Genomic DNA, 12,979 nt, shown 5'->3' on the forward strand with positions numbered 1-12,979 from the left:
ATTTGTCTGTTTAATGTCTATATTTCTCCCACCTCCTATCCAATAAGTGCTATTTGAGTAGAGATGGCATGCATTTATTGGTAAATTTGCAGCATGCAAACAAGTGTCCAGCACATAGTAATTGTCTAATAATTACTTGAGGAATGAATTAATGAATGAATGAAGCAATCCCAAGAAACCTTGGGTATAAACCATGGTCAAGCAGCTCAAATTTTGCCCCTAAGGTCAAGACTCTGAAGCCCAGTTGGGAAAGGGCCTTGTTATTGCAGAGACCTGTGAAGCTGATAGAGGAAAAGTAGAGGGAAGTCAGCCTCATTCTGGCATATGGAGTGTGGTTAAAGGGAATAAGACGTATCGGAAATGGCAGTGACCCCAAAGGTTACAACTAGAGGATAGGGACTTAAAACTAAAAGGTGAATGATGATGGAGAGGTCCTGGAAAGGACTGTTTAATGCTTTAATCTTCGTCCAAGAAAACCGAATCATATGACACCTTGCCCTTGCAAGTCACTTCAGTTGTGTAGAGACTCTTCCCTGAAATTCCCTGTTATCACAGAGCCAATGAATTGTGCATTTTGAGCTAAATCTTGGTAAGGGAGAAATAGGGGAAGAGGAAAAGGGGTATCTGAGAACACAGTAGGTGAGTCTTTGGAGGAAAGGAAAGCTGCCTTTATCCCCAACTCTTTTTATCACAACAGTTCTGCCCGTCAACCTCTTTTTTAAAAATTTCTTTTCCCTGCCTGTTTCTCCCTCCTCTACCATTCCCCTTCTCCTGACCCCACCATGGGTTGGCGCCAGAGAGAAGTGTTGGTGAAGACTGGTGGGGTAGTAATTTGTGCAGGGACAATTCTTTTTTTTTTTTTTTTTTTTTTTTAACGTTTATTTATTTTTGAGACAGAGAGAGACAGAGCATGAATGGGGGAGGGTCAGAGAGAGAGGGAGACACAGAATCGGAAGCAGGCTCCAGGCTCTGAGCTGTCAGCACAGAGCCCGACGCGGGGCTCGAACTCACGGACCGTGAGATCATGACCTGAGCCGAAGTCGGACGCTTAACCGACCAAGCCACCCAGGTGCCCCTGTGCAGGGACAATTCTTATTAAAATAACCCTTTTGTCTTTCTGGATAAGGAAACACACACATTCCAATAATGAGAATGAATATTTCAGTTGTCTGCCTGCCTCCATTATTGACATCACACCATGAGGGTTCTAAGACAGGATTTTTTCCAGTCTTTCTAAACACCATCACCTCAGGAATCCTATAAGCTCTACACACTCTCTCACCCCCACCCTAGCACCCCCCCCCCCCCACACACACACCTGTGAACTGTCACACCACATTCTATCACTTCTTTCTCTGTGGCCTTAAAGCAAACTGTTTTCTCCTATTAATCCAAATTCAGTTTAGATCCTTGGAAGTTCAGAACTTGATGGCTGCTTCTCATCAGCTTTCTCCCATATCTAAGCCATAGTAAGTCAAAGATTCTGCAAAGATCCATTTTCTTATCCTCCTTCAAATTGTCCTAGATCTCTTAATCTGCTTTCAGGTCCACAACCATCCCACTGCTGCCTGCCTAAGAAGACCTTCATCATCAGTTAGATGATGTTCATTCATCATCAGTTAGAATTTGAAATTAGGAATTCCATCAGCATGTTGAGTCCATGGAAGCCAAATAAGCCATTATGGCCTGAATCCAAATGTATAGGCAGGTGGTTAAGCAGGTCAGGCCAGCAGCCTTGGCAATGCAGACCCAAAACTAGAGTTTGCAGCAAAAATCAGGAAAGAATCATGATTTCACAAATGACCCTGGATTAACTGGATACCAGCTCAAGGGGGACAACATAGATTTGTAGGTGCTTCTAGAACCAAGTATACCATCAAGGATAATTTTTCTCACCAGTTGGTTCTACTATATCACCCCCATATTCAAGCAGTCTTCATTGGCTCCTAATTACCTTTAAAATCAAATCTTCAAACCTTTCAGTCTGGCATCCAAGGCGTTTTACATCTCCCCTTCTTCCCACCACTCACTCTGCTCTCACCTTATCTCTCATCAATTCTTGGTATGATCTGTCTACCTCAATCAGCCTGGCATATTCTCACTATCAAGTTTCAATTCTTGCTCCTCTCCTTGCTTGTAATGTCTTTCATTTTCTATTCCCAGACCCACATTAATTGTATCATTCAAGACCCACTTCAAGATATACTCCCTTCTAAGAAGATTTCCCTAATTCACTCACAGTAATTAAAGCTAAAACAGACTTTAAAGCTCGCTGATCAAATTCAACTTTACCACTTCCCCCCAATTTTTTAGATGAGAAAACTTGAGACCCAACAATATTAAGTGATCTGTATAAGGTCATGCTGTGAGTTTAGTGGTAGAAACTTAATCTGAAGCCAGATTTCCTGACTCCTTGTCCACTTTCCTTTCCACACTGTCATACTTTGTCCCCACTGTCCCATCTCACACATACAAGTACAAAGTGTGGTGTCATGATCACAAACTAAGATCTGTGTTTGGATGGCTTATTCACCTGTATTTGGTTTATCTCAACCACCAAGTTCTAATAATTCTTGAGGGAAGGGATTGTGTATAATATTTCTGCCCCCTCTTTTCTTTCTCCATGGCACGTAAAAGGGTTGTATATACCTCAGACTAGTGGTAAATGCATCTTAACTGTGGAGAGCTTCACTTCAAAAAAATATATAAAAACAGAACCAATAAAATGAGTACACTCAGGGTGGATTATTATATCACATCCATATTCAAAAAGGTTCCTCTAAACAGGAACCTCCTATAGTGAGCTTGGTTACATATCATTAACTACCATCCAGAGAGAGAGAGAGAATGAGAGCTGAGAAACCTGGAGGTAAAAATGTAAGAATACTGCTCCTCTCACAGGCTTGAGCAATAGACAGGCGTTAAGGCAGACTTCCCACTTTGCGATAGAGAGGATTTACACAGCCCCTGTCTTCCAACCCCCAACTCAGCACTAGCTCTGGTCTCCCTTGGCTGGGAGTTGAGTGACACAAGTTCTAAAAGTCTGTTCCACCATTAATTATCTCTGTGACCTAAGACATAGCACTTAATCTCACTGGACTTGTGTTTTCTCATCTGTAAAAGGTTAGGGGGTGGGAGTGTCGGATGGAAGTCCAGACTTGCTTTGCCTCACACATTTGCTGTGAGGCTGAAGTGAGATAATATATGTGAAAGTGCTTTAAAAATCAAAAGGCATTATATGAATGCAAGGTATTAACTTTTTAATTCCCAATCATGTATCAATTAAATCCTAGGAGACTAGAGCAAACAAAGGATAACAGGTTTGCATGTTAATCCCATCTAAATTAATTGTCTGAATCCTCTACCTTCTCTGTAAATGCTGTTCCTCATCCCATCTCTTTATTTTATTTGGTAGAATATTATAAAGGTTGCTATTTTGGCTTTGCACATTGCCGAGGTGGCAGGAATGGAGGAGGTTGGCAGCTGCTAAGACTCAGGAGAGGCACCTATTTTTTTTACTAAATTGTTCTAAAGGGGGAGTGGTAGGGAAATTGAAGCTGTTGGTCAAGGAAAAAAGGGCTTCCACTCTAGCTCCGTAGTGTCATTCTCTCATTCAAAAATGAAATGAAAAGGGAAAAAAAGGATAAATAAGAGCTTTAATTTTGCCACATTTCTCAGGTTTTCTTTCCTTTACCTCTCCAGAACTCCCAGTATGCCTAAAATCAAAGGATCTCTGTGCTGGCTTGGATGAGCTTTATTTTGGGTATAATTAGGATAAATGCTGGGCATGAGGATGAGGTAGCACATTACATATTCAAAGATTTGAGGGGCACCTGGGTGGCTCAGTCAGTTAAGCATCAGACTTTAGCTCAGGTCATGATCTCACAGTTCATGAGTTCGAGCCCCATGTGCTGACAGTTCAGAGCCTGGAACCTGCTTCAGATTCTGTGCCTCCCTCTCTCTTTGCACCTTCCCTGCTTGCACTCTGTCTCTGTCTCTGTCTCTATCTCTCTCTCTCAAAAATAAATAAACATTAAAAATTTGAAAAATAAGATTTGAGCTCACTGTACTGATCCATCCTTCATCCATCCCAGTTGAGTAACTTATATAATATGTGCCAGAGTCCTATGTTAAGGACCATGTCTGCCCTGGGACATCCAGAACCATGTCCACTCAAGCCTCTATGGAAATGGTCATCGTTCTTATTCTTATGCAGCTCTTGGCCTTTATATCAGTATTGTTCAATTAGAAAAAAGCCTCTTAAGAGATCATCAATCATTTGAAATATCAAATACTACTAACAAGCCATGCAGGGAGAAAAAAACACACCCTAACCGGTAACCTGCAATGAATCATCCACTTAACAGACATTTCCTGGATCCTTACTATGGCCTCAGCCCCAGGTTAGGTTTTGAGGAAAATCCACAAGCATCTCAGTAAAGCTTTCTTTGTTAAGTGACTGGCAGACTATGGTGGAGAGGAAGGTATACATAAGAAATAGCAAAGTTGCCTCCCCAAATCAGGCACCAGTAAACTCTAACCTTCCTCCACAGTGGTCCTATATAAGCATTGTATTCAATTTTGGGCTGAGGAGAGACTAGAAAACAAAACAAAACCTTGCAATAACATAAAGCAATAAGGCGGTTTGTGATGTACTAAAAATGTCTTTAAATTAATCATACTATAATCCAGGCAGTATATAACCCACCCTAATGGAGCAAAAGCCATACACAAACAACTATTTCAGCATTTACCTTCAAACTGACCTTGTAGCAAGAGTTTACATCATAAATTTTGGATTCCTTGTGATTGAGTATAGAATTATAGACAAGAGTATCAATGAACATATATAAAACAATAGCTCCAAGTTGTCCCCTGGTGGTGTCCTGCTTGATGACACCTGGTCTATGCCAAACCCCACCCTGTCACTCTAACCCAAGAGGCCATCCTGCTCAGTGACTTCTCTGCCTTCAGCCCTTCTAATTATGTGCCAGGGTTTGGTTAAAATAAGATTTAAATGTGAGATACTGGTCCCTTCCAAGGACAGAGATTTCACCAAAGTCTGAAAGCCTGAGAAGTGAGTTCCAAGCATAGGTGCAATGGCTGGTCAGATCTGACATCTGTATGCTTCAGTCCTGAACTCTTAAGGGTTAAAAGCAGCTTGGCTGCTTAAGTGTGGAATAGAAGAGAGGAGAAAAAGCCCAAGGAGGGTGAAGAAGATGAGCCCCTTGTGTGAATTAACTGGAAGGAGGCCTGCCATCAGTGAGGGTCTTGACAGACAGTGCTCACCTCCCCAGGGTTTCCCCAGCCCCAGAGGTTAGGGATGGTCCTGGCACTAGCTTACTAGCTGCCTAGGAATGTAACCCTTCTCCAGAAGGGTGGGCTTAGGCTGTGATGCTGCAGTGAGAATCTGGGAAATGCAGATCCGGTCAGAGATTCTGGTCTTTGGAGGGGGCTAGGTGAGACTGTCTTTTGTCCTATTATTTACTGCTGGTACGTGATGTAGGAAACAGAAAAATGCTGCAGGTTCTAGAAAATTCCAGGTGGGTCAGTGTCATTTGGCAAAAGAAGAGGGATTAGTGGAAGATATGGTCTAGGAGGAGATGATGAAAGGAGGGGCTGCAGAAGGAGAGCTGCCATCCACAACTGCAGTATTATGTGTGTCAGAGATAAATTCACTTGTCATATTTCAAATTAGGTTTATAGGTACTTTCCCCATCCCCCCCACAGCAGTGGCTTAACGGGTGGTGTTCTCAATTTTTAATTGCAGTTTTGCAGTATATTGGCGTCTGAAGTCTAGGTCTGACTGAGATGATGGTTTGTATGTGTGTGTACGTGACTAACAGTCTAGGGATGTTCTAAAGTCTCCCGGTGTAGTGGGAAGGGTGCTGCGGCAAGGACTGGCCTGACTCTTCTCAAGAGAATCTTACATCTCTAACGTCAGAGTGCTATCAGGAGGTGCAAAAGGTGTGGGTGGTGCAGTGAATTTCCCCCAGCCCAAGACACACACACACACACACACACACACACACACACACACAAGGTGTGGGTGGTGCAGTGAATTTCCCCCAGCCCAAGACACACACACACACAGTAACCAGTTCAGTAAAAAGTCCTGCTAATGCCTGGGAAGTCCACCTAAAAGCAAAGGGCGGTCTCCCATGGCCAGGGCGAGCCAGGCGGACTCCCAAATCACCGCGGAGACCAGGGCAACCTTCGCTCCGGAGCGCGCAGCCCAGGCGCCGCTTCCCTGGGAACTCTTGCCTTGTTCTAGACGCTACATCTGCAGGCTGCTGAAAGCCGGGGCTCCAGCCGTCTCTCATCACACACCTTTCCCGAAGCACCCCAAACCCTGTACCCAACAACAACCCCCTGCGATCTGGCAAAAGCTCAAAAATGCAAAAAACTGAGGCGGAGTGCAAATTGTACTTCCAAGGACTGAACACACACACACACACACACACACACACACACACACACACATCAACCCTGTGCCGCTTAAATTTCTTCCCCGGGTTAGAAAGGACGATTACTTGCCCACTGAGGCTTGGAGATGGGGGACAGGAGGTTGGTCCAAGGCTAGGCTCACCTGCTGCTGAGGTGAGGGAGCAGACACAGGGTGCAAGCTGTTAAGAGCAGCAGCTCACAGCTGAGTGGCTGGGGGAGGGGGTTCCAAAGACCCTTAAGTTCGCCTCCGGCTTCTTTTTTTTTTTTTTTTTTTTTTTTTTTGCATTCACGTCACCAAAGGGTTAAACTGCTGGGCTCCAACCCCCCCCCCCGGGCCGCTCCACTCCCCCCTCCCCTTTTTTGTCTCTCCCCCCCCTCCCCTCCAGCACGTCGCTAGGAGGTCATCAAGCGCTCTGTCCAGTCCCCATTCGCAAGCCCCTCTGCTTCCCGCCCATCGGACCCGTGGCTGCTTACGAAGAGGTGTGCGCTCACCGAGGGGCGTGTTCCAGCACTGGGAGACGCCGAGCGCCCCTAGGTTAGACCTCAGAGCGTAGCCAGCAATGGAGCAGGGCGGGGGAAAGTTTGGCATCCTGCAAGGGGTCGTCGAACTGGAGTGGGCGGGGCGCCCGAGGGTACTTTAGCCCTCTGAGCTCCCGGGTGCTAGCTGCCCAGACCTGAGGAGGTGTGCGGCCATGGACAGCGGAGCTGCCGCGGCCCAGGGCACTGACCCGCCTCAGGATGGAGAGCAGCCCGCGGAGTCTCCAGAGCCGCCGCCGCCGTGGCCGCCGCCGCCGCAGCAGCCGCCGCCGCCGCAGCAGCCGCCGCCGCCGCGGGCTCCTCCGCTGCTCCACGCGCCTTCGCCGGAACCGGTACTGGAGTTCTGTCCAGAGCCTGTTCCGGAGCCCTGTCCGAGAGCGACCCCAGAACCAGCCCCAGAACTCGACACTGAAACGGTCCCAGAACCAGATACAGAACCGGCCCCCAAGCCAGCTCCAGAATCAGCCTCAGAACTCGATACGGAACCGATCTTAGAACCAGCCACGGAACCGGCCCCCGAGCGGGCTCCGGAACCAGCCCCAGAACCAGCCACAGAACCAGCCACAGAACCGGCCTCTGAGCCGGCCCCAGTACCAGCTACAGAACCGGCCCCTGAGCCGGCCCCAGAACCAGCCACAGAACCAGCCACAGAGTCCTGCCTTGAGCCGGTTCCAGAGTCCCGTCCGGAGCCGAGCCCAGCACCACGTCTATTGCAGTGTCCGGTGGTAGCTCCAGAGAGGGGTCCAAAGACATCATCGCCCCGAACGCCAGTGCTGTTCTCCAGTATCAAGGTAAGAAAAAGAACCCCTGGGACGGGGGGAAAAGAAGTAAAATGAGGCCGAAAGGCTACCGAGCTTGTGGGACTCTGTACCCGAAGCATCCCATTTGGCTGCGGCCACTGACTGGCAAAGATGCGCGAAGAGATGAAGAGGTGGGGGATCGAGGGGCAGTGGGAAATGGTTGGGAGGCGGGAAGCAACAGGTGGAAGTGAGAGTGGGCTCTCTGGGGCTAAAAACTGGGGTGACTGCACGGATTGGGAGTCGGAGCAGTTTTCCCCATGGGGAGAAGTGGCAGTGCAGTGAGCACCTATATCTTGAAAAAGAGGAGGAAGACGTCCCCAGGGAGCGCAAGAGACCTAGAGAAGTATTTCGGACTGGCCCTGGGTACACAACGATGGGACTGAGTGGTGGGGATGGCGGGGGGGGGGGGGGGGACACACCTCTTAGCCGCGGTCACTACCGCAGAGGCCCAAGCTGCGGAGCCGCAGTCGTCAGCTTGGCCCCCTCCCTGACACTGGGGAGGGGGTCATTAGTGCGGGCGCAACTGGCGGCGCTCCAAGGAGGTACCCTGCGCCTCTGTTGGCTGCTGGGAGCTTGTACTCCGGGTGGGGATGAGGGGATGGGCGGCGCCCACGCGCACTGCAGGGGAAGGGCAGGGTTCACTGGGGAGGAGGGGGAGAGCATGCGTGTGTCGAAGCCACCATTCCATCTGTCTGCAGGATTTCCAGGCAGGTAGGTGATATGGTGATGGGCCGCGTCACAAGCGGGCGACTGGCATCCCGCACTGGGGCCAGTTGAAATGGTACAGGAGTCCCGGCTTAGAGACACCAAAATAGGACTTGGTATTTGAGAGCGTGTGAATGGAAATCCTCATCTCTTCCAGTCTTCAGAGATGCCTTCCTAAACGTTGCACTTAGCCTGGAGAAGACGAGTGGAGGATCCTCGCGCACCCGCGGTGGTGGGGGGAGGAGGAAGGTTTTCTGTGTTCTCCTTGGACCCCCGAAACCCCGTTGGCTCTTTGGCAGGAATCTGTCTTTCTTGCTTTCTCTGTACTCCCCCTACTCTTCCTTTCCCCTAAACTTCGTTCCATGAGACTGTGAATATCATGATAACGTATAGATACACATTGATTTAGCTTCCACTGCAGGAAAAAAACACGAAACAAAATGCAGAAACAAATAACATACCACACCAACAATACCCGTCCATCCTGCTGCCTAGCAGGTCGTAGGGACACGACTCTGGAATCCTTCTGCTGTGGAGCGCACACTTGTAGAATGTAGGGGAAGGGGGCAGAACTTGGCATCGCGAAATGGAAATGGGAGTGCTGGTTGCTTCCTGAATTATGAGTAGGAAGGCTTGAGTTTGCAAAATAACTGCAATGATAAATGATTGAATAAGAGGAAGCCTAAAGCGAAAAGTTTCACAGGGTGAAAAAAAGTGCAGAGGCTAAAAAATAGATAAAATAGGACTGTAGGAGACTAAGACAAGTTGTTGGTTTTTTTTAAAATTTTTTAAACATTTATTTATTTTTGAGACAGAGAGAGACAGCATGAATGGGGGAGGGTCAGAGAGAGAGGGAGACACAGAATCTGAAACAGGCTCCGGGTTCTGAGCAGTCAGCACAGAGCCCGACGCGGGGCTCGAACCCACGGACAGTGAGATCGTGACCTGAGCCGAAGTCGGACGCTTAACCGACTGAGCCACCCAGGCGCCCCAGTTTTTTTTTTTTAAATCCAACAACCCGGCTCTCTCCAGGGGGGTGGCTCTCCTCCTCCCTGCAGCAATCTCAGGAAAGGAAATGGCAGTGTAGCAAGACACCAGAGATCACCCTAAACTGGGACTTGCTCCTGTCATTTTGGGAGAGTTTGCAATGAAGCCGATGGGAGGGAGACCAGCAGGGACCACCTAACCTATGGCCTTCTTAAGTGAGATTTGGGGAACCTGGCTCTGAAACCAACACCTGGGGACTTAATTACCAGGATGTCCAGCAAATATATGGCCTCTTTGGCCTCTGGTAGACTGACTAGAGGCCAGGAGCTCTAGGGATGAGCCCCGTGACAGGGGGAAAACATGTCCCATGAGCTTAACAGGAAAAATGTCTGTTGCCAGACAGATAAGGAGGATCAAGGTAAGGGGAATCAGGTAAGATTCCTCTACACAGTGCCCTCTCAGATGTGCTGGGTGACTGACCCATAGGCATTTGGCAGCCCTGGCAGGGGACCAGGACCTTCCTCCCCCCACCAAGGTTTGACTTTGTCCTCCGTAGAGTTAGTCATTTGTCCAGTCATTTATCTTTTAGGATTGGGTTAAGAACCCTGACTATCCGCTAAGAGGGCCATGTAGATGAACCTATCAGTGGCTCTAGATGATTTTGAAGGATGCAAAGGATCTGGGTATATGTTCAGATCCCTGGGAGCCAAAGCCTCTTCAACCCCCTAGGTGTTGCTATGCAATTGCTCTCTGGCTGGGAACATCTGATCTTCAGTGATAGGACCGTTCTCTGCTGCATCCTCCTCAGGCAAATAGCACCCACAACCAGCTGACTTGCATCTTAACTTTCAAGGCAAACAGGTTGCCATCTTACCTGAGGAGGTGTTGTTCTCAGACACTGCCTCCTTGAGGCAAACTTGGGGAAACACACACACACACACACACACACACACTCAGAGATCATAACAAAATACAGCTCTTATCATACAATGAGATCCTACCTGGCAAGGCACAGTCAGTACCAGTAGCATGGAACTAACCTGATAAGTCAAAGGATGAAATGAGCAAAACAAAGTGTTTGAATGTGACTGCAAGTTTCTCCCAGATAATTTTGCTGACTGGTATTGCAGAAGGAAAGAAAGAAAGAAAGAAAGAAAGAAAGAAAGAAAGAAAGAAAGAAAAAAGAAAAAAGGAAGGAAGAAAGGAAGGAAGGAAGAAAAGTCAACATCTTCCAGTTTGGAGTCTGCTCTTTTCAGGTTTCAGAACCTGTTGGTTGCAAATCCATGCCAATCATGAGGGTAGAGACTGAGAAAAGGAGGCTCATGTGTCTTTCCAAATAGATACCAGGATAACATAATCTTATGAACCAAACCTATTTCCTTCCTTTCTAAAATGTTTTGATTTCTAGGAAATGAGCTGTAGTCTCCCACCTGGTGGCAGTAAGTGTAAGTAAGGATGTGTGAATTGGTTCTTTAACAATGCCATGACTCCTTGGGGGGGAGTGGGGCTTAAATGAAGGGTACTGTATTTGTTTCTCTCCCCTCAGTTGTGGTTGAAGAAAGATAGCTTATGTTTTTATTAATTGGGTGTAACTAGCTATGGAATTATAACCACATCATACAGGTGATCAATGAAAATCTGAAAATAAATACAGTTTTGTGGCCTTTATTTTTTTGGGGGGAGGGGTATGTGCTAATAGATCAATTACCAGTTACCATTACACCCCAAACCATAACAGAGCAGTTTCCTGGTATTTCTTTGCACACACTTTCTTCCAAAGTAGCAAGCATTTGTTTATAGGATATCTGGTAATTCTTACCTAAATACTTTATCATTTTACTTATTTCTGAGCTTCTCAAAGGTAGATACTCTTTCCCTCTCAGTGCCTAGTACAATTCAGCCCTCCCTATTTTTGCTCAGTAAACATTTACTGAAGCTTGAAACCTATAAATTCCATTTCCAGCGAGATGTAGAGACTGTTGCTGTGAATGAATAAAAATGCATTCTCATTGATTTCAGAGTAAGAAGTAAATGATTATTTAAATAGCCTGGAATATAAAATAAATAAATAAATAAATAAATAAATAGCCTGGAATATATAGCCTTTAAAGAAATGCAGTCAGTCTTTCCTTTTTCAGAATGGATGTTAGAGCCATAATTAACAAGCAAATTACCAACAATTAAAAAAAATGTTTGGAAAGTGTCCTTATCCCTTGCAGTCCCAGCAGCAGCAGACTAATGATGATGTTGTGGGTTTCAGGGGTAATATATTTTTTCCTAAGTGAATAGAATACCTGCAATGACTATAAACAGCTTTGGGATTGTAGGATCGAATGTTTAACCTGTTGAAGGTCAAGATGAAATTATTTTCTTTCCTTTTAGGCTCTTTCCCCCCTCTTTGCCAGGTTTTGATGAAACTATCTGATTTATTTGGTATATTCTGAGAGCTCCTGAGCATTTGCAGCAGTATGTTCTAAAAAAGATAATGAGATATTTGGTCAGTGGTCTTTCCTGAGAATACAATTCTTATGCGTTTATTAAAAATCTCTGGCTGGGGCTTCTGCACATCTGCAGCCCAAAAGGAAAGGCTGATCCATTTCCCAAAGTGCTCCCAAGGAAAAGAGGAAAATCCATAGAGGCCAGGAAGCCATTCAGGGATATTATAATAAGGATTAGATAATCCTGCTAGTATGGCCCTTTACAGTTTGCAGAATGCTTTCCTCTGCATTATTAACTCTTATTTCCCTGAAGAAGGCAGCAGGGTGGGAGAACGAAAAATAAAACTTGACACCTAATATAATTATTAATTTATCTAATGTGGATTTTTGAAAGTATCCAAAATAGGGCTTTCTGTGACACATAAGAGCCTCATTTGTCTAAGAAGAATCTTTAAGCTGACATTCCATCAGCCTGGAATTTGTTCAAAGCAGCAATTGCTGTTCCCAGTCTGATGCTCCCAGCGGGGGCCACCCTAGAACAGGAGCCTGAGAAGGAAGGATAAGAGGCACAAAACCCTGAACCTATTATTCCCAAAGAAGACCTTTTTCTGGAAAGAAAATAAATAGAAATTCTGCTAGGGATAGGGTGCCCAACCTTTCCAAAGACTGCTGACTGTAATTCCCTCTACGAAAAAAAAAAAAATATTTCAAAGATTAAAAAAAGAAAGCATCCATTCCTAAAGGGAGATGCCCCACCCTCAACACCCTCAACAAAGCAAATAAACCTTATTCTCAAAATAGAAAAACAAATGTACGAATTAAAAAAGAAGAAGAAGAAAGGAACAGTGACCCCAGATAATGAAACTTATCCCTCCCTTAAAAACTATTTTAAGAAAAAAAAAATTCTAAAGGGAGGTGTTCCTCACTCTCATCAAAACCCATGAAACTTATGTCCCCAAGAGGAAAATTAAAGAGAAAAAGAGAGAAATCACCTCAAGGTAAACAGTATTTCTAACCTTTAAAAAAATCATGAAATTTATAAACTTTATTTCCACCTCACGTCTC

The 12,979-nt window shown here is 46.0% G+C and overlaps 1 protein-coding gene across 1 annotated transcript in view; it reads left to right on the forward strand.

Annotated features, from left to right (window-relative positions):
* Nucleotides 1-7,139: 7,139 nt before the first annotated feature.
* The window catches only part of DGKK (diacylglycerol kinase kappa), a 175,706-nt gene continuing 169,866 nt past the window's right edge, over nucleotides 7,140-12,979 (forward strand). Inside the window, exon 1 of the mRNA XM_081792440.1 lies at nucleotides 7,140-7,775. Coding sequence (XP_081648566.1) covers nucleotides 7,140-7,775 — 636 coding nt within the window. The remainder of the gene's footprint in view (nucleotides 7,776-12,979) is intronic.

This window comes from Panthera onca, chromosome X (assembly GCF_046562875.1).
Source record: "Panthera onca isolate mPanOnc1 chromosome X, mPanOnc1 haplotype 2, whole genome shotgun sequence".
Lineage (NCBI taxonomy): Eukaryota > Metazoa > Chordata > Mammalia > Carnivora > Felidae > Panthera > Panthera onca.